The following is a 27,021-nucleotide window of genomic DNA, read 5'->3' as shown; positions in this document are numbered from 1 at the left end:
TTTGCTCTGTTTGACAAGCAGAGGAGGCGCAGGGTGTCTACAGGGCCTGGCAGATAAAGGCACGGTTGAAGCTCTGCCCCTTTTTTTTAACCTGTGCTGTATGAAGGCAGAGCACTGATTGCACTGTTGTGTCAGGCGCCTTCATGATTTTTGTGACCGGGCCCTGTGGACTCCCCTGAGAAGGCGCAAACCAGGCTACCAGCCTTAAGCCATACCCATGCCACACGCGGCATTCCCTGCTAACAGCTGCACGGCCTGCCCTACGCAAAGGGGGCACTGGCAGGGAGCGGAGGAGGGGGCACGCGCCACCATGCGCATGCTTACCCTGCTGGGCTGCATCGGCCTCTGCTTGGGAGAGAGCTTTGCCTTCCAGCAGCCGTGAGCAGTCTGTGGCTAGAGGCACGCCACTTCTGCAAGGCTGCCAAGGCTTTCGGGTGGCATGCTGCTCGCCAAGGGAACGGCTGCAGCTCGTGCCCGTGCCCGTGCCCTGCCTGCTGAAGGTCCCAATCCGACCCCTGGCAAGTTTGAGGAAGACTGGAGAGCCGCTGCTGTAGGCCAGGGGTCTGGCACTGCAGGGGGCAGGATGGGTACTCCGGAGTCCCTCCAGCGTTTGAGCCCTCCTACGCTTGGGGAAAAACTCATTTCTAGGTGAGCCATTTAAATGTGGCTAACTTTACTTTTTTGCTTGCTTGTTCCACGTATAAGCCACCGCAACCAGCTAAGCCAGGGTTCCTCAACCTCAGCAACTTTAAGATGGGTGGACGTCAACCCCCCCTGCTGGCTGGGGAATTCTGGGAATTCTGTTGAAGTCCACCCATCTTAAAGTTGCTGAGGTTGAGGAACCCTGATCTAAGCGACTCCCGGCGATGCGCAACGTATCAAAACAAAACGAAATAAAAGACCAGTAGGAAAAACAGTGTCCAGCACGACAAACTGAATATTACTCTCACCACAAACGCCGAGGAGCAATGTCCTGATGGCAACGCAGGGTCACAACTGCCCTGCCTCAGGGCCTGCAGAAAGAGCTGCGTTTTCAGAACTTTCCTCAACGGCGGCAGGCTCAGGGCCACGTGGATTTCAGGAGGGCAGCAGGTCCCACGACAGGCCATTGTGTTAACTATGGGACCTGGAGCAGGCCTGCTCTACCGGATGGACCAGGATGGACAGACGTAACCGAAGACCACACGCTTCTGCCGTGTTCCCCAATCTTCCCTCGTGAAAGTGGCCCCCTTTTCTCTCTTGCAGAACACTGTGAGGGGCTGAGGGCCTTCCCTGCATTACGGGCCTCCCGAGAACATACAGATACCACCCGGTCCAACTCCATGACTTCTCCGCCAAGGGGAGCCTGGCATCTCTGCAGTCATGGCCAAGGGCTCTCCATGCTGGCTTCATTCTAAGCCCAGAGTTGTTGCTTTTCTTGGCCAACTCTGAATCTTTTTAAGGGAATTTCTTGGCCTCAACTTGACATTAGGAAATTATGGTTAAGGCCATTTCACGCTTCCAAAGCTTCTCCTGAAGAAAGCATGAAGCCATGCTCATTCTTTCTTTCTCTCCCTCACACACACACAAATATTCAACAGGGTATGCAAGGCTACCAGCAATTTGGGGCAGGAGCCAGCCAACATCAACAGGAGGATTCTAGGAAACAGAGGTTGAGCTCACCTGTGAGAAGTGAAGTTGTCATAGGAGCCCACGGTATAATGTCGAAAGAGCCTCTTGGTCCTGTCTTCTCTTGTTTCTGTGGGGAAAGAGCAGCCTTCCTCAGAAACCCAGCAGGCGAGGGGAGGGCCACCTACCACGACCCCACCCTGCACCCATGCACCCCCTCCATGGAGCTCTCCCCAGAACACTTCTGCCCTTCTCTTTAATGCAGAGGAAGATGCTGGAGCATCACCCTTGACCCACCACTTCTCTGAGGTGGGGACAGGTGACATGAAAAAGTGTGGGTGAGAGACTCCACCATGTACCCTCGATGCCCATGTTCCACTGCATCTAATTGCAAGAGTGGAAGCTTCTGCAAACGGCTTGCAAGCGAGCGGCTGGGAGGCGGGGGATCCATCTTCATTCACAGCTGTGGTGCAGCCTAAATAGGGACACTGGAGCTGGCCGAACCCCATTTCTAACCCACTTTGGAATATAACTATCTTTTAACGTAAGAGAGACCTTCCTTTGCAACAGATAAGCAATTCTCTTGGTGTTTTTTCATTATTTCTGGGACCATAACTTTAAAAAGAATTAAGAGTTTTATTGTAATTTGAACGCTCACAAAAAGCTGGAAGATAAGGAGAATACAAAAAAGACATATAAGTTATTTATGGTGAAAGGGGAAGATTTATTTGTTATAAATTTAATTTTACGAAACTCCATCTGTATTAATTGGATTTGATTTTTCTATGGGAAAACTGTTTGTTTTTCTGTGATGTGGCTGTTAATTGGCTGGATTTTCAAAGCAAAAGAAGAGTAATTTGAGCTTTTTGGTGACAAATTTGAAATGTAAATAAATAAATTCCCTGTTGGCACGTTCGTACAGTTACAGCTTGAAAAGCATCAGAGGGCGTGAACTGTCTGCTGACTTTCCTTATATAATACCTACAGTTGCTTGCTTTGAGGGAAGAAAAAAATGGCTAAAAGAGAGTTAGAACATAAAATGTCTTAAGTTTACTCCAATCAATGTTTGATGAACTGGGAGCTAAATTCAAGTCTCTTGAAAAGAAGATAGATTGGATAAGATGGTTAATTTTGAAATGGAGGTAGAGATTGACTTGAATGTGGATTTGGAGTTCAGAAAAAAGCTGGTTTGTGAAGGTTGTATGAACAAAGATGTTGTGGATCCGAAAATGCTTGTCAAAATGCCAAAGGATAAGAGTGATGCCAGAATGGATTTACAGATGAAGCCCACTGATGTCACCATGATCCAAGGGGACATACAGATAAGGGACAGGAAGAACGACTTGGAAAGACTTTTTATCTTGGATTTGCAAAAGGAACGTGTTGAATCAGTGAAGTTGTTCCTGGGAAGAGACAAAGAGAAATTACTGGGGCTGTTTCTGAGGGAAGACAAGGAGAGGACGGCGGGGAATCAACTTGGGGGATGCTATTTGAAAGGATGAAAGATTAAGCTCTTTCAAAGTGAACAAAAGGTTTACAAAGTGAACTTATTTGGTTACGGTTAATATATACTGTATGTTGAGGGTTTGGGTAGTTATTATTGGGATCTTTTTCTGACCAGGATTGAATGACGAGATTTTAAGGATCTGTGTATGAAGGGGGAGAGATTTCATTTCCTTTTTTTGTTGTTAGAGAAAATGATAAGTTGGGTTATAAAATGGATTTATTTTTAACTAAGATTAAAATATATTTGTTATCAAATTTATGGAATTTTTGTTCTTAGGTATGAAAACTGTACTAAGGTTTTTATATGTACAAAGGTGGAAGAAGATGACATTCCCTACAATGGAAGAATGGATGGTGAAGCTGATGGAGCTGGCAAAGATGGTGAAGTTGATGGCTTTGATTTGAGAAAAGATATTCTGTAATTTTAACGTTAATTGGAAAGCTATTTTGGACTTTCTCTGAGAAAAAGGAAAAAATGAAATTGCGTTGGATAGATTTGATGATTAGAAATAATGTGGGATTATAGTAATAATGAAAGTTATGTTGTAAGCTTAGAGCAAGAGAGTTTTTTCGCACTTTTGACCTTGGTCATTCTTTTTTCTAATTTTCCTTTCTTTTTCTTATTGTCTTCCTTTAATATTAGTTTTTGTTTGTTTTTACTGTTTCTATTTTAAAATTTAATCAAGTTATTTTAAAGAAAGACCACCTGAAGTCCATTCCACCCTCTGCACCCCCAGCGGATGGCCCCGGCCACCAACTGGCCTGCAAAGCACCCCCGCTGCCCAGCCGCCGGGCCAGCACGGGGCCCTTGGGGTCATGAGCTGTAGGCCACCAGCAGGGTGATGCTCGGCCAGCGGTGGGGCTGGTGCCCCGGACTGCCCTGCAGACGAAGCAGATCGTTCTGTTTCCAGGCTGAGGAACGGGAAGCAGGCGCTGCTTCTCCAGGGCTGGAGTCGGGACAGGCTGCCCGGCGGCTGCCAAGAGGCTCGAGGGCAGGGTCCGGGGGAGCTGGGGGAGGCTGGCCCCTGACCTCCCCCCCGCTTTGACTCTCCACTGCCCGACCACCCGGATTCTAAGAGAGATCAAGGAGGAGGCAGAAAGGGTTTCCAACCCTCTTATTTCCAGCAGGCCAATGCTGGTCGCCCAAGCGCCCTGTTCTCATGGAGAGAAGGGTGGAGCTGTGATGCTTCCAGCTTGTCTTGGAAGCTCTCTGCCCCCCCCCCCCGGGATGGCCACTTCTGCCGGTCTCAGGGAAGGAGGCTCCCCCCCCCACACACAGAGATTCAGGGGAAGGTCTTCCAGGCAGGAGTGGTGGTGCCTGGGACTCAGCCTTTTCTTGGAGGGACTGCGAGGGAATCTGGCGGCCCCCATGCCTCTCCTCCCCGAGCTGGTCCTAGGAGCTTGCAAGGCGAGAAGCATCTCTTCTCAGCTGGGGCGACAGCTCCTCCTCCTCCTCCTCCTCCTCTCCCAATCAGCCCTTTCCTTCGTGCAAGGAGATAAAGCCAAAATGTGGGCAGATGGCACAACTGCCTTCCGCAGGCTGGGCCCCACAGCAAGAAGTCTGGGGGGACCGTGGTCCTGATGGCCAGAGGCGGCCGCCCGAAGGCCGCTGCAGCAGCCCACAAGAGCAAAGAGAGCGACTAGCAAGCAGGGAGGTGCAGCGCCTCCCCACTGCCAGCAGAGGGGGCACGTCCCCCACACCAAAGAAGCCACTGAGCCAGGACAGGCGGGCCGGGCGGCAGGGCTTCAAGAGGCACCCGCCGTCCTGCCTAGAAGCACTGCCAGGCCCCCTCCCTCCCCCCCGGGAAGTCCTCCTTCCACAGAGACCAGCTATTCCTCTTCCAGGTCCCCCCGCAGCCTTTGAACTGCAACCCCCCACAGCAAAGGACCTGTCCCAGCAAGCGGATCAAGGAAGACCTTGTCGAGGAACGTGCCGTGCCGGCCGAGCAGCGATTTCCCCGTTCTCCAGGTGCCCCAATGCAAACAGACCAGCTGCCCAGGGATTCGGCCACCCTTTCTGACCTGCTTCTTGACCCCTCAGCCCCAGCCTGGGAAACGCTCCTTCTCTCGTGCAAGGAGGCCGTCAGCTCCCGAGCCCCACAGGCGCTGCATCAGCTGGGGGGCCAAATTCAGGCCCCAAGAACCCTGAGGAGGAGGAGGTGGGAACCGCAGGAGGGAAGGCCTGCCCAGCACGAGGCCGCGATGGTCAGTCCATGGTGGGCGTCTGCCAGGCCACGGGACAGACTTTGCTGGCTCCGCGCCTGAGCCATTCGCCAGACAGAAGGCCAAGGCCTGAAGCCCGAAGAGCCAGCAGGAGGACTCTCCTTGGCAAGCAGGCCGTCCCCTTGGTCCTGAGGACTATCTGGGATGCCTCCTTCTGTTTCCCAACACGGATGTTGCACTGCATTATGTTCATCACAGGATGAAGAAACATTAGCTGGGTTCGTACAACAACAACAACATCAACAGATCTCCAACCAGGTGAGCGGGAGACGACTGTTCTCCTCATACCAGACGCTCCGCCCGCATGAATTCACCGGCTATGAAAGCTTTAAGGAGCCTTTCTGGCTGAAGGGAAGGATGGGCGATCTTCAAATCCACAAGCAGGCATGAATCAAAGCGTCAACAGGAATAGGTTAACTGAAAGGAAAACCGGGACTATTTCCACAGGCCTTACGGAGTCAGCCAGATGTTTAAAAGCAACCCCCACGTATCGCTGACACGTACTCGTGTGCTACTGATGGCGGGAGGACCGGGGAAGGTGCTCGGCCATCGGCAGGGAGAGCAGGGGAAGGGGAACGGCAGGTGTGGAGCCCCACAGACGGGGAGCGTCCTTCCCTGCCTGGGACGCTTTGAGCGCCACTGACAGGAAACGTGCGCGGGACTGGGCCAGAGGAGCCTGAGCTCGGGCACTGCACGAGGCAAGCACCGCGGATCCTGTCCCTGTTCCTTCAAGGAAAAAGGAGAAACGCAAGTCTGAAGCATCGTGAGAAGGCCGCACGCTACGTGGAGAATGGTGGGTGCGGCCTTCCTGCGAGGTTTTAGAAGGCCTCGAAGCCCTCCGAAGTGTCGTGAGAATGGCCCGCGCGATTCGGAGAATGGTACAAGCGGCCTCGGGAAGAAGGCCTGGCGCGGCCGGCAGCTGCCTCGCATAGGACCAGGCCGGGTGTGTCTTGTCAGCAGCGGCAGGAAGACAACGAAGGTCAGCTGGGTGCGGCAGGGTCTGTGGCGCGCAGGGTGGCAGGAATGGTAGCTGGCTGAGATGGCGGAAGGCCCCAGCCTCTACCTCAGCCCCAGCACCGCTGCTGCTGCCGAGGAGTGCCGCTGTGCAGGGCAGCCAAAAGGGCAGAGATGGGGGGGGGAGAGAGGCGGGTGAGGGGAGTTGGAGCGCCCCGTGGTCATAAGTGTGGGCAGGCTGCCAAGCACCCAAATTTTGATCATGTGACCGTGGTGTCACTGCAATGGCCATAACTTCGGGGACCAGGCATAAGTCCCATTTGTTCAGTGCTGCTGTAACTTCGAACAGTCGTATGGTCTTAATTCAAGGGCTACCTGTATAGCCTACCTATTCCCCAGAGAATCTCATGGCAGATTTCAATCCATACAAAACAAGAGAACGAGGACATCAGAACAGAAAGCCACTTTTCCCTCCCCTGAAGGCCTTGGGGAGGTAGAACTCGGCTCTTCTGCCTCTGCGTGCAGGTCACCACAGAATTATCTTTGTGGCTCCTGCATGGAACAGGATCGCCACCTGCTTCAGCCCACAAGCCACAGATGGCATGCCAGGGCTCAAACTTCAAGAAGTGGGTATGATCAGGACATAAACAAAAATTCCTTTAGTTTGAACTGATTTATGTGCCTTCAAGTCGTTGTCGACTCTTAGAGACCACATAGATAGATTTTCTCCATGATGATCTGTCCCTAATCTGGCCTTTCAGGTCTTCCTATGGTTCATTCATCACCACTGTAACTGAATCCATCTACCTTGCTGCTGGGCATCCTCCTTTTTCCTTCCACCTTTCCTAGCATTAGCGCCATCTCTAGACTTAGGTCTTCACATGAGGTGTCCAAATAGGACAATCTAAGCCTGGTCATTTGTGCCTCGAGTGAGCACTCTGGGCCGATTTGTTCCATGATCCATCGGTTTGTTTTCCTGGCTGTCCACGGCATTCTCAGGAGTCTTCTCCAACACCAACGTTCAAAAGCATCAACACTCTTCCTATCCTGCTTCTTCACAGTCCAGCTTGCACTGCCATAGCGGGTCACAGGGAATACTGTGGCTTGCATGATTCTGATCTTTGTAGATACAGACACATGACGGCATTTGAATGTCTTTTCCAAGGTCTTCACAGCTGCTCTACTACTGCTCTACTACATAAGCACACCGGTTGAATAAATAAGGGGACAGTGTACAGCCTTGTCACACCACTTGGCCAATCTGGAGCCAATCTGTTTTGCCATGTTCTGTCCATCCTGTGGGTTCTTGACCTATCTACAAGTTTCTCATCGGGATAATGAGATGTTCTGGGATTCCCATTTTCCTGAGCACATTTAATTTGAATTAAATATAGTTAAATACGATTACTGCCCTCCTATTTAATAATTATCCTTCTGTCACCCGGAAGAGTACAACTTTGATAGGGGCCCCGAGGACAGCCCCGAGTCTTGGGAGGTTGCCGGGCTAGACTCTACCCTTCTCCCAGCCAATCGGTCCTCGAGTCTAAGCATGCGGTGATGGTGGCACCAGGCCCAAGGAAGCCTCGGTGTACGGAAGGCTATGGTGCTGTCTCCCATGCCATCCAAGCTGGAGGACATGGCCCGGCTTTCTCTTTACAGGCTAGGAGGTGAATCCTAGCAGTGTTGACATTTTCTGGCCCTTCAGAAGCCAGCAGATGAAAGACCAGCAGAATAGGACTGGCAAGTTCCAGGGGCTGGTGGAGATTAACACAGAACAGGCCTACTCTGCTTGCAGGACTTCAGATGGCTTCTGCATTCTGCTACGACAACTTGCCTGCAATTCCTAAAATACGGGAAAAGCTCCTGCAGGAGGAAGTTCACCGGGAGCTTTCCATGGTGCTGACTGGGTGCATTTCGTCAGTGTCTTTGTGCCCTCCGGAGGCCCTGGGCGCCAACTCCTACCATTCCACACCTCTGGAAGGTATGAGGAGTGTGAAGAAGCCAGTGCTAAGGTTTGCTGCCACTAACTCTTCTTGATGCGACTTTACTTACTGCTGTGACTTTAATTACAGAGACTCTGCAAAGCAAGCTTTGAAGGAGGGAGGACTCCTTCACTCCTCCCCTGCCCTGTGGCCGTTCCACATTAAATTTAGAGGCCGAGATTTCTCCGGCCAAAGCAGCTGCCTTCTCCTGCCTGTCCTTGTCTTTGACCTGTGACTTTCTGATCTGTGGCAGGAGGATTCAATGGGAGGAGAGAGTGACCAGAGAAGCTTATGTTCTGTGGGTTTTTAAGTGCAGTTGGGAACAGTGAAAAGACCCCACTCAGAATATTGACTGGAGGGTGTGGTGGGAGGTGTTCCCAGAGGCCTGCTGACATCCCACTGTGGGAGTGTTTCCTGCTGAATAAGCGGAGGCTGTAGAAGGAATATAACGCAGTCAAGTTCCAGAGAGCCAGTGAACCATGGAAGCGAACAGAGAAAGCAAACAGGAGTTTGATAGAGAAGTTTGGGGATGTCAGCCGTACTAAGCAGACCAGACAGGAAGCACAACCAGATGAGCTAGTTCTACTTTATTGTAAAGCTACATGAACAGAATCTTGCAAGTCTGAAAATATTTCTCTCCGCATCCCCTTTACAGCCCAAGAAACTAGGGAGGGTCTCTTCTGAGCCTCTTTCTCCACCCACATTCCTGTTGGGGGCTAAGCTGCCTTTTATCTAACCGTTCCCTTGGCTGCGTCTCTTGGCCCTGTCTCCAAAGGTCATTCCCACATACAATAACAGGGGGTCAGTTTCAAGGGGAAATCCTTTATACCTTTTCACCTCTGGAAAAAGCCCTTCTACTACTGATGGGTGAAGAAACAGAGGTGAAAGATGAGCAAACAAGACTGTACACTTGTGTTCTGCAGTGCTTATGGGATATTTCCGTTCCTGCTTAAAAACCACCTGTCATATATTTCCAGGGCATGTGCTTGCAGCCGTCCTCAGAGAAAAACTGTTTAGCTTCCAAGACCAACTGGCTTCAGAGGACACTGAGGAAGACCAGGAGACTAAAACTAAGTGCTATGAAGTTCTATGAAGAAATAATGAAGGAGTTGGAGCCGTTTTGCCTTGAGAGGACCAAGGGAAGTTTTAGCAGCATTCTTAAAATGCCTAAAAGGATGCCCATGGAAGGCCAAAACATGTTCTCCCTTATTCCAGACTGGAGGACACTGGAGAATAATGGATATAAGCCATAGGAAGGAAAATTCTGATTGGATGTAGGAGAAATTTCCAAGGGTAAGAGCCGGGGAACCAATTTCCCAGAAAGGAGATGTGCTGCCCTCCTGTGGGTACGTTCAAATAGAGGCTGAACCGCCCTCTGTCTCAGATGATTTAATCTGGATTCCTCTTCTGGGCAGGGGAGGGATACTATGGCTTCAAGGTCCCCTTCCAACCCTGGATTCTGACCTCTTGTTGGTTATTTAGCTATTGATGCGGCTAAAAATGATTGCTGGCCAGACTTTTTCTCCTCCTGCCATCAGGATGTGCTGATCCTTTAACTGCACCCGCTGGAGCGGAGTGCAGGAGGTCAATCTGCATATGCCGGTGCATGGAATCAGCATCCCGGCCTGCAAGGAGGCACCAAACCAGCAGGAGAGGCTCTAGGCTTGCAAGTCGGCTGTTTGGGGTCATGCTGCCCTGGAGGCATCAGCAGAACCAAGGAGAGGCAGGCTGAGGACATGCGAGGGGCAAGGAGCGGGCAGGGTCCAGATGAGCACATTCAGCTTCCAGGCTGCAGAAAGTGACGGCTGACTCAGATAGTTCAGCCTGCTTGAACTTTGCATAATTCTGATTTTATTGAGGGATGCTGAGAAAATGGAGGCAAATGCCCACAGTTGGACTTGTGTGGCTTAAGCCAAGTCTTTCTTCCTTCTCTTTGAGGACAGGAGAGGGGAGAAGGGAGAGAACAGGAGTCCAGGCAAAGAGAACAGGAGCATCTGGAGGCAGCCAAGGAAAAGCAAGGACCTCCACATAACCACCTCTTCCTGGCCACCATGTTTCCCACGGCACCTTCCTTTCCAAATATTCGGAGCAGTTTGAGACAAGTCGAGAAGATCAGGAGTGCAGAGTCTGGGCCAGGCTTGCCCTGAAGGCTTTTCCGGGTAGAGCAACAGTGAAGCTCACCACTGAACGCCAGACAAGAGGGGAAAGCGGGAGAGGCTGGAAACAGGAAGAGAAGGCGAAAACCTCCTGGAGAGACCGCAGATATGCCATCGTGCTTGCCAGCATTCCCAGATGCCACTTCCTGCAGGGCTGGGGAGAAGATGCCTGCGGGATCTAGAGGGATACCATTTCCCATTCCAGTCTCCTGCTTATTTAGATGGTCTATCTTGGGACGGGGTGGAAGGGGTCTCCTGAAGGGCTACCCACCCAACTCCCAGTTGGAGCTGTCTGAGAGCCTCTTGGCGAGGCGCTGAAAGGCTGGGCGTCGATGCCAAGGTTGTACGAGCCCCAACAGGGGCTGTTCTGACAAGTCGCTGGCCTGACCAGAAATAGGCTGTTCTGTTTTATGGCTCAAAGAGGCCCATTAAACATTTTCAAGGAGATGTTTAGCCAAGACTGAAGAATATTATGAGCACAAAAGGGTAATGATTTTTAGAGCCGGGGGCTGAGAAGCTGGTTACCAAGCCAAAGAGATTATGGATTATAGAGCAGATTCACAGCAAGACAAAGCAATGGACAACACTGGAGGGCTACGGCAGAGGCGCTTCTGCTTTGACACAGCTGCTCCCCAGTCAAAGGCTGGGGGACCCCTGTGCTCGTGAAGCTTCAGTGCCAGCCTGCCCTCGGTCTCTGGAACCCTGAGGTGGGGGTCACCCTGCCCGTCCCAACCAGCTGCTGCATTTTCACAGCACCGCTTAGACTGGCATCCGATTCTCCTGGACAAGGTTAAACTGCAACCCTTGGATGCGTCTCCTCGGAGGACGTGATTCCAGCAATCTATTGTGCTTGTGGGCGGGGGGGGGGGGGCACCGAAAGCACATAGAGAGCACATTTGTAGAACGGCCACTACAGAGGAATTGCCATATGGCCTGGGTTTGTACAACATGCTAGAATAAAAGGAGGCTGGCTGGTTATAGGCCACTGGGTCTCGCAAACACAGGCTTTGGGACTGGTCTGTCTCTCCTATTGAGTGCTGCTCATGGAGGCCTGGGAGGGGTTTTGCTTCCCCTAAAGGATGAGGTGGGTGGTTTGTGGGAACTCTTGGATCTGGCCTTGGCACTGATGTCCCAAGTGGCCTGAATACCACCCGTGGTATTTCGTGTGACTGAGACATCAGCCATGACCCTCTCTGGACAGAGACCTTCAAGGAGCAGTTACAAAGCCAACCCCCATTTGGATCATCACAGCATCTTGCCCACTGGCTGCTGCCTCTGCAGACGATCCAAGGCTCCCAGCGGCTGAAAAAGGGCAGCTGACTGGTAACTGGGACTGGCTGGTGTGGTTGTGGCTCCGCGTCTGCTTCTAACCCAACGCGATGGGCTGGAACAAACCTGAGAAGCTCTTCCGGCAACAGCATCTCCACCCGTGTTTACCTGGATCCCCACGACCTTTACCTGAGGTCCTTTTTCAGGTGCCCCACTGGATGACATCAGATGGGAGGCTACAAGGGAGCCAGGTGAAGATATTTTATTCTGTCAAGCATTTTAGGAAACTGTTTGACTGAAAGTGGTTAAGTTCACACTTAAGCAACCCAGTGGCAGCGTTTCTGAGGCACGCCAAGCTGCGCTAGCTCTAACTGCGCGTGGCTCTTCAGTGCTTCGTGCGCTGCTTAAGCCTAGAACTTCTTGGTCAGCTCCTGGCTCAACGGTTATGCCAGTCCAAAACTGTGGGTTCAGCCAGCCACGAAGCGCAGCAGGAGCCCTGAACTCACTCCGCAACCCTCCTTTCCAAGGAAACGGAGCCTCAGGCCAAGCTGAACTGGGGTTCCAAACGCCTCAAGCATTTTATGGCGATGCTTTTTATGCTGGATTTATTGCTATTTTTATTGTTGCATATTGTGCTGTATTCTGAGCAGTTTTTAATGATCTTTTTCATGCTTATAATTGATTTGTACACTGCCCATGGAATTGCAGTTGTGGGATGGTCTAGAAGAGCAGCAAGCAAATAAGTAAATACGTCCTCTGATCACCCAGTAATTGAGTCAGTGGGAAAGAGGTCTGAAAGGAGGCGGGGGGGAGGTGGGACTTTGCCAGGCAAGAGAGAAGGAAACTGCTCTAAACCAGCCCGGAGCCCCCAGGACAGAGGCGCTTGGCGCAGAGCTCCAACCCTTAGGAGGCAACAGGAGGGACCCGCTGCTGCCTCCCCAACAGGCACGCACGCACACTGACAGACAGCCCTTGTGGGCTTTCCCAAAGGATCCAGCCAACCGCAATGCGAAAGACTTTGGTAAGGCTATTTTATGAAGACCACTGAGGAGAGATGTGCCCCATCATATGCTCTTGGACCCAGAATGGGGGAAGGAGCCCCCCTGCCCAGCAGTTCTTTTGATGGGACCTTCCATCCCAACTGGCTGGACCAAGAGATGAAGAGAACTCTACTCAGGCATGGGAAGATCCCCGTTGCTCAACCGTTCAGGCCCTGCTGGTGGAGGAAGCTAGGAGCTGAAATACCAACCTATCTGGAGAACAGCTTCTGGAAGAAGTCTGACTAAAAATTGAACCCAAAGAGTATTGGGTGGGGGGGGGGAGAAGGAGCTGTCATTCTGGGTGCAGTCAACCTTCCTCTCCTGCTGCCCCTTCCCCCCTCCTTCCCAGCTGGTTTACTCCAACTTCCAGCTCCTCGTTTGAAACACTCTGATGGATCTCATTCCAGATCAGAGAACAGAAGTGACATTATTTTGTGGCGGGAACAGGATTGATGGGCTGTCCACAGCCAGGAGGCTCATTCTTCTCCTGACTTCTAAATATAGCTGCTGTGAGATGGCCCTTAATGGAGCTGTCAGGCAGGAAGCAGGAATCGGGACTGATGGATGGTGAGAACAGAGGAGGAGGAGGAAAGAAGAAGGCAGAAGAGGTCCAGCTGGAGAGAAAGGGATGGGCAGGGAAGCTCCAGGAGGCAGAATGAGCAAAGAGGGGAGGAGGAGGATGCCCCAGCAAGCCAACCAGAAGTGGTACCTGCTCCAGACCGAGACAATTCAAACTAAAGATTCAAAGAATGGGTTAGTCATCAAAACGGAAATAAGGCCCACGAAAAGCACTGATTAACATCAAACTTCTTATCTTATTTCTCATTTTTGAGCCTGCTGGATCTGCTCAGGGTTGGCTGTGCCTGTTGGATCACAACCAGAGGACTGCAGCACGCTCTCCATTGGCCTGAATCTGAACATTTCAGTTGCTACAAAATTCAGCAGCTAGGCTGTTCATTGATGGGCTATAGGGCTGCTGTGGTAAGATCTGCAGAAGCTGCCAGCTGTTTCTCAGGGCCAGCGTAAGATGGTGGGGTTGACTTCTGAATCCTAAATGGATTTGGGACCTCCGTCTTGGTTTGAATAAGTTGGGAAGTAAGATCTGGAGGAGATACTCTTTTCAAGGGCCTTCTGCACTGTTGCTGAATAACAGAACATCCTCCGTTTTCCAGGATGGTGTTTGACCCCCGTTTTTGGGGTGAATAAGGTGGTCCTGGGGACAGGGCCTCACACCATAGGGCAGGGAGAGAGTAGGTTTTGCCTGCAGGAGGCAAGTCACGTTGCAACAGCCTTTCTCCCACTGAAGGCTGACAGCTGGGCAGATGTGTGGTCACTAGATAGGGGCCTTCTTCAATCTTTCTGAGCACAGTCAGGAAGGCAGATGTTCAGCTGGTTCTCCTTCCTGTTACGAGAACCTGTCCTGACTGTTCATTCTTGCAGGGAGAGGACAAGAGAGAAGGTGAAGTTCCCTTGCGTCAGAAGGAAAGACTATCTTGGCCCAGGAAGAGTGCAAGGTCTGTGCAGTCCCAGCGTTTTCTGATCATGAGGGCCGGGGTGCCTCCCTTGGGCTCTTCCTCCCTCATCTTTAAGAAGGTGCCCTCCGGAGTTGGCCTTTAGGGAGCAGAGAAGAAAGAATGGCCCCCAGTCTATCCTAGGTAAGACATCTGTCAGCTTCACACCCAAATCCCTTTCCAACCAGCCCAACTCTCAACCCCGGATCAGGAGGAGCATGCCCAAGGCTTGGAAAGAACCTGGGCACATGCTTGCCAGGGTTCCTTGGAAGAAGCCCAGTGAAAGGCCTGCATCAGTTTCTTCAGTGGGGGACATACACAATGGTTCTCTTTGCAGGTCCTCTTCAGAGAGCAATTCAGGGCATGTGCAGAGTACTTTCTATTGGCCACTGAGCCATGCTGAGCCTAAGGCCATCTCCTTGTGCAAAGCTGTCATGGGGCCTAATGCCAGCTCTTGTGGACCACTGTCTTGTCTCTAACTTCAGTATTGGGCCCGGTCTGCATCAGGAGACTCACGCCAGAGCAAATGAAAGACGCCCAGTCTCCTGTTAGCACAGTGGCCGCATTAGGACAAGGGCGCCTTCCGCCCAACCTTGCTCTAGCTGCCGTTCTTGAGAGGTAGACAATGGCCCCAAAGCCACCCAGCATCTCCTGGCCCAAAGAGAAAGCCTTTCTAGCTTTCCCCACTGCCGTCCAAGGAAGGTCTCTAGTGTGGTCAGAAGGGAAATCCTGTTCTTCTCTTCTCTGGGGAGAGGAAAGATGGACTAATGATTTTGACACCAATAAAAATATTCTGCATCTGTAGTAACAATGGATGCGAGATGTGTTCGGATTTGTCTGCTTTGCTGTTAATCACTCTGACATGCAGGAGAAGGCTTTGCAAAGCAACTCTGAGAACAGCGCCTGCCTGCCTGCCTGCCTGCCGAAGAGGAGGGTTTAAATAACCAGTCAGCCACGCCAGGCCCTGGGATGCATTTAGCCCCAGCAGCTCCCAAGAATTTCGCCAGCCAAGGATCGTTGCTCTCAGCTCGGTAGCCCCTCTGGAGGAATGGGCCTGGTAACGACCTTCTCCTCACAAGGGATAAAACACTTAATGGAAGCAATTAGGAAGACAAATACTTAAGACTCCTTTCCTCAAAACCAATTGCTTTTTAAAAACCATCTTCGCTAAACAAGCTCTCCAAAACCCTTTCTCTTAATGCAAATCCACAGGGGGAGAACATCAAAGGATTTTACAGTTCAGCCAAAGGAAAGGCCGCCCTCTCAAATCCCAGGGAGCAGGGCTGGGGGGCAGGCTGCCCCTCCCCAGCTACGCTTCTGCAGATGGGCCAGCCCCACAGGGGTGGGGGTGGGGAAGGGAACCCGCCTTGTGCTGGAGGGGGAGCAACCTTGCTTGTTCTCCCACATGCATGCAAATTCAGACGCAACAGCCATGACCATAAAGATAAACCACATCTACACACCATTCAAAAGAGACAATAAGAAAAAGCTAAGAAGGGAGCAGAAAGACCAGAACAGACCCCCCCCCAGCAGCCAACACCCAGATAAGCAGGGATTAACACCGGACAAACAATCCAGCAGAAATCAAGGAACCGCCGAGGAGAAAACACCCCCCCCCCCGCCCACACTGGCAGGGCAAGCTACCGTATGTAAACAGGGGGCAAACCCCGCCCTCCCTCGCACTGGTGATGCCACCGAGCTCAGTGAGCGCCAAGGACTCCAGCCAAGGACCCCACGGTTCAACCTTGAGCTACACAGATTCTCTTCTACTGAAATTAGGGGCTGCTTTAATGAATTCCTTCCTTGGCCGGAAAAATGGCTAATCAAGTTACAGAATAATGCTCTGGTGTCTAGAATAACTTTGTATTTCAAAAGTAAATACGGTGTAAAATTCAATTCTAACCGGAAAACACTCTTGGACTGTGATTCATTGTGTGGGTTTATAGCACATCCTGAACTTGGGGCTTCTTACATTTAGAATTCATAGTTCAATTTTATAAGACATTAGAGTCCTAAGGCTAATTTGTTATAACTATAGCTTTAGTTACCGATCTATACTTTGTTAACCAGGTACTTTAAGTGTAATGTTGAATAGTGACTTTTAGGCTTTATTTTAATAACCCAGGTAACTAAAGTCATATCTTTATAAGCACCTAAGAATGTACTGAAAAACAGTGAACCTCCACGACATTTCTGATCCCATGTTTGTTTATTTTTATTGTACTACTGTATCTTATTCTTTTTATTTGCCTTTCCTTTTTCAAGGCTTACATTCTTTTCTGAAATACTTAATAAACCAAAACTGGGGGGGGGGAATTAATCCCAGGTTCAACACACATAACCATGTTAGTTTGGCTGAATTTCAGTTTCTACTTGGAATGGTGGGGTTCGTGCAGAAGCGAGGTGTGTTGTGTGTTTGTGTGTTTGCGTGTGTGTGTATGTCAAACAGGGCACTGGAAGCTAGCTAGAGCAGTGTTTCTCAACCTTGGCAGCTTTCAGACGAGTGGACCAGCTCCCAGAATTCCCCAGCCAGCAATGGGAGTTGGCGTTCTGGGAGTTGAAGTCCACACCTCTGAAAGCTGCCAAGGTTGAGGAACTCTGTGCTAGAGCCTGGTGCCGGGCGAAGAGCATGCAAAGGGTGACAATATTCACACGCACAGAGTCTGACCATTTAGTTCGAATAAACTCTCTCTCGCCAGTTGAGTGTAATTCTGGGTGACCACAGGGGCCCTTCCAGGTAGGCTTCTCAGCAACCACCCAGAACTGGTTTACCGTATTCCAGAAAGTTATTTCATTTCCCAGTCTAGCCTAGGATTTCCCAGTGATCTCCTTAAGCAAGTTGGACCCTGCTCAGATTTGCAAGATCATCCAGGATTGGCTAAGACCCTCGGCTGTGCCAACGGGGAGGGGCAACCCTGCAGGATGCCATACTACCCAAGGCAGCCTTGCATTCAGCCCGTGACCTCCATCTGCAGGGTATGGCAAGAAAGGCCACGCGGAGGCCGAGGCAATGCGACTGAAGCACCCCTTCCTGGGTGTTGCGCATCAAGCAGAGCTATGATCTCACCATTGTGGCTGCCTCCTTGACTATCTGACCATAATTGTAAGTCACATTTTCTTTGAAGCTCCCACTTAATTTTTAAAATTTCTTTCCCCCCCAACCCCCCCTTTTTTGGGTGATTTTGGGAGAACGTGGAAGCTTGAGCACCCTTTTATCTTAAATTGGTTGGTCCTAATACTAAAACTGTTGCCCAACTGTGGGATTTGAGGGAGACCCTTCCCCCAAGAGGACGGCAGAGGATGAGATGGTTAGATAGCATCACTGAAGCAATGAGCATGAAACTGAGCAAACTCAGGGAGGCAGTGAAGGACAGGAAGGCCTGGCGCAATATGGTTCATGGGGTCACGAAGAGTCGGACACGACTTAACGACTAAACAACAACAACAACTTCCCCCTGCACTCGGACTTCCGAATGGGCTCCTTCTGGGGGCTTGCAAAGGGGAGGTTCCATCCTGCTGCATCTAAGATCCCAGAGCCCACCAGCTCCCCTCCGGCTGCTTGTGAAGTGCGAAGGGCAAGTGGGCCGGAGCCCCGGACGAGCCCGAAGGCTTCCTCGTTCCAACAGCCGCTGATGCCAAGAGGCTCCGCAGCCTTCGCCTGGCTCCACCTGTCCTGGCCAGAGAGACGCTTGCTCTGCCAGAGGCACCCGCGTGACGAGGCCTCTCTTGAAAAGGGGTCCTGATTGCAGCACGTAGCTGTGAAAATGCCGATAATCAAGGATGGCTTTTGAGTAATTAGCTCGATGACTGAGATCTACAATTGCCCATGACGCCTTCAACAATTATATGCTCCTGATTTGAGAGACAGGGAGAGACAGCAGAAAATGGAATCTATCTAGTAAAACACAGAATTGGTGAGGACATCAGCAATATTCTCCAGCCTTTTTATCTCATTAGTGGAATTGTGCTTTTCCTTCTTGCAGCCAGCGCCTGCCTCTCCCTAGGAGCAAAACTGTTCTCCCTTCACCCCACTCGCATCATCTACTGCCTGGCTATCTGCTTGACAGGTCCATGCTAACCACAACAGGGTTCCTGTGGCCTCCTCTGTGGGGCCCCCTCCAGCTGCAGGACATTCCCAAGCCTTCTGCCCAGTTCACTCCCAACCCCCGGACTTGACCCAATCTACATCCCCCCTCATCAAATTTCCGGTCCTCCTTTCATACCACCCCCAGTTCACTTGGGCACCCCATCTCCCACCCTTCTGAAGGGCTGCTCTGCCTCTCACCTTCCCCTTTGGCTAACCCCGCGTAATGGGAAGAAGGAATGGCCTTGAGGGACAGGAGGAAGAGCCGCAACCAAGACAATGGACGGATAAAAGAAATCTGAGTCCGGGCCAGAACTGTAACCAGAGTAAGGGTCTCAGACAAGACCCTCCCTAGTTCTCACAAAGGGAAGGGGGAAGCGCATTCAGACTTGCAAGATTCTGTTCCTAAAACCTGATAATAAAAGTAGTATTAGCCTGCATGACTTTAGTTCCTTAGTCTGATCTGCCTTGAAAAGGTGACATCCTGCCCCTCTTGACTTTTCAGGATCTCTCCAGCAAGCCTCACCCTTCCTGTTCTCTCACCACAGCCCAACAAGTCCCAAGAGAGACCCTGGCACCTCTGCCCCAGCCCTAGCCAGCCTAGGGAATGACCATGAATTCCGGGAGTTGTAGCTGAAAATATCTGGAGATCCCCAGGTGGAGAAGGGTGGCTTCCACTTCTGTCTTAGGCGCCCTGCACAGGATGGTGACCTATGGGGGCTCCCTCCACCTTCTGCAGAGGACTGAGCAAGTGATGCCATTCACGCTATTGGCAACTGAGATGACCACATGCACAACCCCATCCTGCTCTTCCCGTTCATTAATTCATTAATTCATTCATCTTGCTTTGTCACACACACTTTTTAAGAACCCCATTTCCACTGCATTCAGCTTAATAGGATGTTTCTCCTGACATCCCCAACTTGGAACAAAGCGTTAGAAGAACGTTCTCAGGTGCAGCTGTTTTCACTTTTCCAATATCCCTCTCAACAGATCACATATTACCTATTATTCTTCTACCAGTATTTGCATATCTAAATTTCTCCAACCACTTCCCCATCCTTAGTAAACATCCTGCCACGGTACAGATATCTACTGGTTCTAAGCTTTTTCTTTTTGCCACTTATGTACAACCTGCAATTGTTCAATCCATTTTCCCTGTCAAAAGCAACTACTTTTATCTTTGCCACATTAATTTTCAAATCCATATTCCTCACTGCATCATACAATCTATCGAACAACCACCACAGCATTCTGGTTCTCAGACAATAACACAGCTTCGCATGAATACAAAAGTCCACGTCCATTCATATGCCCAACCCACACACCTTTAATGCTACTGCAAGCCTTCCTTAAACATTTTCCACCAATAAAGCAATCAAGAGGCTTCATGCATCCTTCTCTGACTCCCTGCTCAATATTCCGTTTATTTTCTTGCACGCTTTACTTCTATCATATACTGCTCATCGCATTCGGCAATCAATGCTATATGCACACCAAACTTTCCATAATTCAAGTCTATTCACAGAACGGAAGGGTTGGGAGGGTCATAGAGGTCATCTGCCCAACCCCCACCCAGTACAGGAATCCACTACTGCAGCCTCCCCAAGGAGAGGCCATCACCTCCTGGGGCAGCATGTTCCGTTGCTGAACGGCTCTCTTACTGTTAAGGACTTCTTCCTGATGTCCAACCAAAATCTTCTTTCTTGTAATTTCAACTCCTTGTTTCCTGTCCTACCTTCTGAAACAACTTTGAGTATTTCTACCCAATCTTCTATATGATAGCTCTTCATATACTTGAAAACATGTCCTAAACATGCCCAATGCCTCCAAATGTTCCTCGTTTTTCTTTCCTGGCTCTTAACAAATGGACACATTCCAGTTTGTTAAAGTCCATCCAGAATTGTGGTGTCCAGAACTGGATGAAATATTCCAGGTGTGCTCTGATCAATACACAATAGAGAGGAACCTCTTCTACTGGACGCTGTAGCGGTAGTCCGTGACTTACAACCATTCATTTAGCAACCATTCAAAATTCGATGGTGCTGAAAAAAGTGACTTACGAACAGTCCTCGCACTTATGACAGTCACAGCGTCCCCGTGGTCACATGATCAAAATTTGGGCACTTGGCAACTAGCATGTAGTTATGACAGTTGCAGTGTCCGGGAGTCACGTGATCAACATTTGCGACTTTCTCAGCTGGCTTCTGACAAGCAAAATCAATGAGGAACCGTGTGAGTCACTTAACAACTGTGTGATTTGCTTAATGATGTGATTCACTTAACAACCAAGGTGATTCATTTAATGGCTGCCACAAAAATGTAAAATCAGGTGTGGTCACATGATGCCTTGCTTAACAACAGCACCACTTAACAATGAATTTTCTGGTCCCTACTATGGTTGTAAGTTGACTACCTTTTTCCATTGATGTAGCCTAGGACTGCATTTTCCCACTGTTGCTCATGTTCTGCTTGTGACCCACCAAGATATCGAGGTACTTTTTGAATTTACTGCTGCTCAGCATATTCCGTCCCCGTCCTGTGTTTGAGGTTTTCTATCCACATGAAGGACTTGGCATTTGTCCAGGTTGAAATTTATCCTGCTGGTTTCTACCCATGGTTCCAGCTTGCCAAGATGCTCCTGGATCTTGATGCTGTCCCCTATGATGTTCGCTATCTCCAATATATTTGGATCATCTGCAAATTTAATAATCATGTTTTCTAGTTCCTCATCAGGTGTTTATAAACATGTTGAGCAGCACAGGGCCTACAGTGGAGACCTGCGGTAAGTCATTCACACTTCCAACTTGATGCAGAGACTCTGCCATGAACTCATCAGCTACGAATGTTCAGCCCGTTCTGTACCCGTAGCAGATCCCAGCCCACGTTCTCCTTCTTCTGTACTGGAATCTCTCAGGACGCTTTATCAAAAGCTTTGCTGAAGTCAAGCGAAGCTGCGTCCACTGCCTCCCTGTAGCTACTTATAATGGTCGCTATCAAAAAACCCCCTATGATTCAGTATATCACACGCTTTCTCTAACTGAACAGATGGATAATGAACTTCCTTTCTCACACAGGTACATATAATAATGCTTCATCTCCAACCATTTTGGAGAAATGGTTTCGGAATTCTTTCCAACTCCGTTTTTACAGTCTTGAATAATTTGGAGTTCCCAGAAAAACGTGCAGCTTCACTGGCCACCCCAGCTGAAAGCGACACTTGTTTCTTGCAGGGAGGCCTTGCAGTTTCCATGGCCCCGCAGCAGGAACCGTGCGTATTTGGGGGCGGAGGGGCAAGAGACTTGCAGTCAGACAGCTCTAGCATTACCAGTCAAAATACAGTATGCGGCTTTTCAGGCCTTTTTCCCACAGACTGGAAAAAGGAAAAACGGTGGGAGAACACGGTAGTGCTGAAAGTGGATGGCTGGCCATTTCCTAAGATTCCACAAAGGAAGCCAGATGTTTGGCCGGCAAAAGCTCCCCCACCTCTGGCTCGCAGTTCTGCCATTAGTTCCACTTGGAGAGCTGGCTACTTTTACCAGATCTGCCCCAGCCCCCAGCCAAGCTCTCGCTTACCCTTGAAGGACTCAGCAAGACAGGAGTTGCCTTCCAAAAAGCCGCGCTGGTTCTTCTGTAGCAGGACGTCCTTCTCAATGCCTGACTGTTTACCACCCATTCATCAGAACAGATACCGAGACTAATTTGCCCTCCGTACACCCTGATCCCCTGCTCAGGTTGCATTCCAAGGGGCAATGTGGTGGATTTGCTTGATTCAGCTGGCATCCGAGCAGGACTCTTCAAAAGCGGGCTGGACCCAAACCCAACCCTTCAAAAGCCAGCAACGGATCCGGACGTGGAAGTCCGCAAGCCGGCAAGTCCGGTCAGAAACAAATGAGCAGGCGGGGGACCACAGAATTTTGTAAAGGGGAACAGTCGTTCTAACCACAGTGAAAGTTTGCTGGGATTCTTCAATCCCTCTCCCTTTTAATACAACCCTCATTTCTGGGGAAGATGTCCTCTTTCAAAAGTGACCTTTTTGGATTTGTTGGCAAAGTTGCAATTAACATAAATTAACTTCTACGGCACTCTGACCCGTTTCAAGGGCTTCAACAACTCTGAACGTCTCTTATGAAATTTGGGGAGCCCATGGAATAAATTCAGTGTCTCTGATGGATCCCGCATGGCCAGGTGACGACTAGGGCAGGGAGAAATGCCACTGTCCTGTCCTCGTTAGGATGTTTATTTGTCCCGGTGAAATTGAAATCCCTGGTAATAGCCTTACTTTCTCTGCTGGAGACCGCCGTCCTCTCATTCTCCATCTTAAGATCAGCCTGGGGTCTTTTGGCTGGGGGGGGGTGACCAAAAAGAGTAAAGGCAGCTCAGAAGCGCAGCATTTCCTTGTGAGCACAGCATTTTGTGAAGAAGCCCATCTCTTAAAAGGTTTCTGGCCTGCTTGGCCCAACACACTCTTCTGTGTGCAGGTCAGTTCCACTCCCAGCTTCCTCTTCCCACTTACTTCCCGCAGAAGCTGCATCCCATTTGGGAATGTACGTGAGGAACGCAAAGAGCGCAAGGTTGAGCTGCAGCAATTGATACCAAATGCAACCTCCACCCTACCCCTGGTCACTGTGGGGCCGCAACATCATTTTTAGTCATTTGCTGTGAGAACAGGGAGGGGCAGCGTATCAGCCCCCTCCCCCAAATGATCCAGGCTGGCTGGGAGACGGCCTGAGATCAGGATGCCTTGAGCAGCTCATTATTATTGCTGGTCACACAGCCATCCAGATGTTTAGACTGGGTTTGGCATCTCTATCCACCTATCGAGTCCTTCCTGAGGACCTGGGATAGGCAGATGCTGTTGATTGACAGCATTAAAGGTCTCGTCGCAGGATGGAAGCTGTTCCAAATAAAGCTGCCTTTTGCAATGGACTGACGGTGATTTTGTCCATGCCGATGGTCTTCAAGGGGTGCTCCAGGTGTTTGGGATTGCACCCAAGACGCCTATTACTACTGGGAGTCTCTCTGCTTTCTTTTGCCAGAGTTTTTCTATTTCTATTTGCAAGTCTTTGTATGTTGTGATTTTTCTGCAGTTCTTTCTCTTCTCCTCTGCTGTCTCCAGGTATTGCAACGTCCACTGTCCAGAGTTTTTTGTTTTATCAACAATTGTTAAGTCTGGGGGTTGTGTGGCAGGTGCTGGTCTGTTTCAATCCTAAAGTCCTAGAGCACATGAGCTCCCTCATTTCCGGTCACTTTGTCTGTTTTGTGGTCCCACCAGTTCTTGCTTGCAGGCAGATGGTATTTCTTGCAGATATTCCAACGCACCACCGTTGCTACTTTGCCATGCCGTTGTTTGCAGTCAGTCTGCGATCTTCTTGGAGCAGCTGACTCGGCGGTCCACTGTTTCTTCAGCTTCTTTGCAGAAGCAGCATTTGTTGCTGTCTCCTCAGTTCTGGCTTGTGTGCATTTGTTCTTAAGGCCTGGTCTTGTGCAGCCAGAATTAGCCCCTCTGTCTCTTTCCTGCTCTCAGCCATTGCCAGGTCTTGTTGTTATCTGCTTCGCCTGCTAGTTTTTTTGTGTACTGGCCATGCAATCCTTTGCCTTGCCTTGCCGTGTCTCTTTTCTATTCTTCGTTTGGTCTTTCTCGTAGGCCAGTTTGGTCTCTTCAGTATTCAGTAAGCCTTCATGGTGTACTAGCTTCAGTACATCTTCTTTGCTGCCCTTCAGATATTCTTCCAACGCCCTTGTTTCTTCTTCAACTGCCTGGTATACTTGCAACATTCCACGCCCACCTATGTTCCTTGGTAAGTAGAGTCTGTCAGCGTCGCTGTGTGGATGAAGGGCATAATTCATTGTCATTACCTTTCTTGCCTTCCTATCCAGGGCTTCTAGTTCTGCCTGAGTCCAGTCCACTATTCCAGCTGTGTATCTAATGACTGGAATTGCCCAGGTGTTAACTGCCTTGATGGTATTTCCTCCACTGAGTTTGGACTTTTAAGGTCTTCTTCACCATCATCATCATCATCATCATCATCATCATCATCTCACTATTATTATTATTTCACTATTATTATTACTACATTTTTATCCCACTGCCCAATCAACTGCCCAAGGAAGCCCACTCATCTCCCAGAAGATGGCCTTCACAGCAGTCCCACTGTCATCAAGGCTGGTAGCCACTGATCTCCAGGACTTCCATGAATTGGTCCAACCCTTTCCTGAAGCCAGCCAAGCTTCTAGCCAGCACCGTATCTCCACAAACCTTGGAATTCCAGGAGGGTGGGAGAATAGCCTCTGTTGCATACCCCCAGGTTATCCAGCAGTCTCACCCTCCTCCATTAATTCACATTCCCTGATGGGGACCTAGGAAGCCACAGGGTTGCTAGGACTACAGCCCCCTTGGCGGTTAACCAGAACTGAGAGCTCCAGAGACGAGCAGCCCCATTCACTTCTCAGGGGAGCACCACTGCTAACAAAAATGTTAGGCCGTGACGGCTCCTTGGACCACATGGGAGAATGATGGCTGAAGGCATAACAGCAGGGTGTCCTCAGTTCTGTTAAGCAAGTGCTAAGAAAATAGAGGGTCGGTGCTCCCACCTCTGCAGGAAGAAGGCAGTTTGGAGATGGGAGGTGATGCAGCCTCCTGGTTTGATCATGGGAGAAGGCAATGGAGGAGAAGGAAGGGGAAGAAGAGGAATCCTGTCCACATCCTCTCTGTCAGGTTCGGTCAGCACGAGGCTTCAGGGAAGCACGGGGTTGCAGGGAAGCTCGCAGCCAGACCACGCGGAATCCACCGGCGGTAGCTAGCGGGGAAAAGAGGAACCGAAAGCGCCGCTAATTAACGAGCCACCTGCGGCCAGCTAAACAGGAAAACCGCAGCGGAAGCTTTTAACTATGAACTGATAACGGCGCGAGCAAGCAAGGAACGGGGCCGCAGGGCAGCGAAACAAGATCGCAACGCAGCACAGAACCCGCGGGTCTGCACGTAGCAGGGAGGGACCAACCCAGCCGGAGGGGGACTGGCAATCAAGGACAATGGACTCTGACCGACCCTGCCATCATGAACGATCAGGGGGACATTGGGGGCCTAATAGCCCACAGCCGCAACGCGATCACGAGGCGGGAAAAAGCGCGGGAAGGGGGGAATATAACAAGTGATGCAATTGTACCAAGCCAGTCCTGGCTTTGCTTGTGACTACTACGTTACGCATGAGTAAACCTTCTTTGTGAACCACACGTGTCACGAGAGTTTCTCTGTCGAACGGGGCAAATCTCACATAAAGCCAGGACTCACCGTCAGCGCTACCCGGTACCACCGAGGAGCGTTTTTTTTCTCAATACAGGCATGACCAGCGACGAGGAATCCGTGGGTCAGCTGGAGCGCGAGGGATCCAGGCTCGCGGAAGGGCGGTCGGAGCCGCCCGGGAGCGACGGGGCGGCGGCCAGGGCCGGGCGCACTCCATCCGAGCGGTGGTCGATGGGCGTGAACCAAGGACCAGACGATTCAGGCGTTACGATGACCCGGGGTTCGGGGTTCCGGGACCGTGAGTGGAGCGAGAAATTCGCCCGACTAGAGGAGAGAGTCGAGCGACGCCTAGACGCCGTGGAGGCGATGCTCCAGACCCTACTACAGAGAGTGGGGCCACCGGCGGTGAACGAGGAGGCGAGCGACAGGGGGGGCGGTCCGACACCCCCGCCGGCACCACCCACGGCGCCCCGGTCGGAGGACCAACGGGCGGCAGACGCCCTGAGACTTCGAGGTATCACTGGGAAGTTCTCAGGGGACCCCGAACAGCTGCCGCACTTTCTGACGCACGTCAGGGGGTTCATGCAGAGGGGTGGTCACCTATTTGCTAGAGACGAGGACAGGGTATTCTACGTGGCCGAGCTGCTAGATGGCCAAGCAGCCAGCTGGGTGATCAGGCTGTACGATGCCAACGCGGCGGAACTACGGAGTTTCCCGGACTTCATGCAGGCGCTCCGGGACAGATTCGAGGACACATTGAGCGCCAAGCGGGCGGAGGACGACATCCTACAGTTCAGACAGCGGGGCAAATCGGTATCGGAATATGCCCTGGAGTTCCGGAGGTTGGCCGAGAAGCTCGCGGACTGGCCGGAGTCCCTGAAGGTGAAGTATTTTAAGAGGGGACTCAACCCAGAGATCCTGGAACGGGCACTGGGGCGGGACGACCCGTCCACAGTGAAGGATTGGATCTGGCTGGCCGGAACGGCGGAATCGGCGTGGCGGCAGATCCAACAGAGCACAAGACGACGGGACCAGACGAGGGACCGGCCGAGGGAGAGGACCCCCGAGGAGAGACGGAGCGGTCGACGGCAGTCCACCAGGAGGCGAGAGGCGACCAGAGCCCCGAATCTGTGCTTCCGATGCGGAGGCAGAGGCCACCGAGCGGCGCAGTGCCCGACGGAGCGGGAAGGCGCCCCACCACGGCCCGAAGTCAAAACCCCGCGTGCGAACGGGAAAAGGACCGGTGACCGACCGCGGAAGGGGGCAGTGGCGGCGGTGACCGAGAAAGGACGCGGGGGGTGGTCGACCCCGGAGACAGCATCCTCCGGAGAGGACTCGGAGCCGGCGGGAAACGAGGCGCGCTCGCACTGAACGGCGTCCCAGTGCGAGCAGGGGAGTCGAGGCGCGCGGACCCAATAGGAGACGAGGACTGCCCACCGTTCCGG

The 27,021-nt window shown here is 51.2% G+C and overlaps 1 protein-coding gene across 5 annotated transcripts in view; it reads right to left on the bottom strand.

Moving 5' to 3' along the window:
- The window catches only part of SHANK3 (SH3 and multiple ankyrin repeat domains 3), a 317,497-nt gene that overhangs the window by 80,090 nt on the left and 210,386 nt on the right, over positions 1-27,021 (bottom strand). For all 5 annotated transcript variants that reach the window (XR_015793568.1, XR_015793567.1, XM_088129075.1 and 2 more), the window contains one exon: positions 1,663-1,738. Coding sequence is in view for 3 of the 5 variants with exons in the window: in XM_088129075.1 (XP_087985201.1) it covers positions 1,663-1,738 (76 nt within the window). In the remaining 2 variants the exon portion in view is untranslated. The remainder of the gene's footprint in view (positions 1-1,662; positions 1,739-27,021) is intronic.

The sequence above is a fragment of the Python bivittatus genome, unplaced genomic scaffold, assembly GCF_059951505.1.
Source record: "Python bivittatus isolate LINGU-HERP-01145 unplaced genomic scaffold, Pbiv_v1 ctg000730_np1212, whole genome shotgun sequence".
NCBI classification, from domain to species: domain Eukaryota; kingdom Metazoa; phylum Chordata; class Lepidosauria; order Squamata; family Pythonidae; genus Python; species Python bivittatus.
The sequence above is the reverse complement of the archived record's forward strand: the minus strand, read 5'-3'. Positions and strand labels throughout refer to the sequence as shown.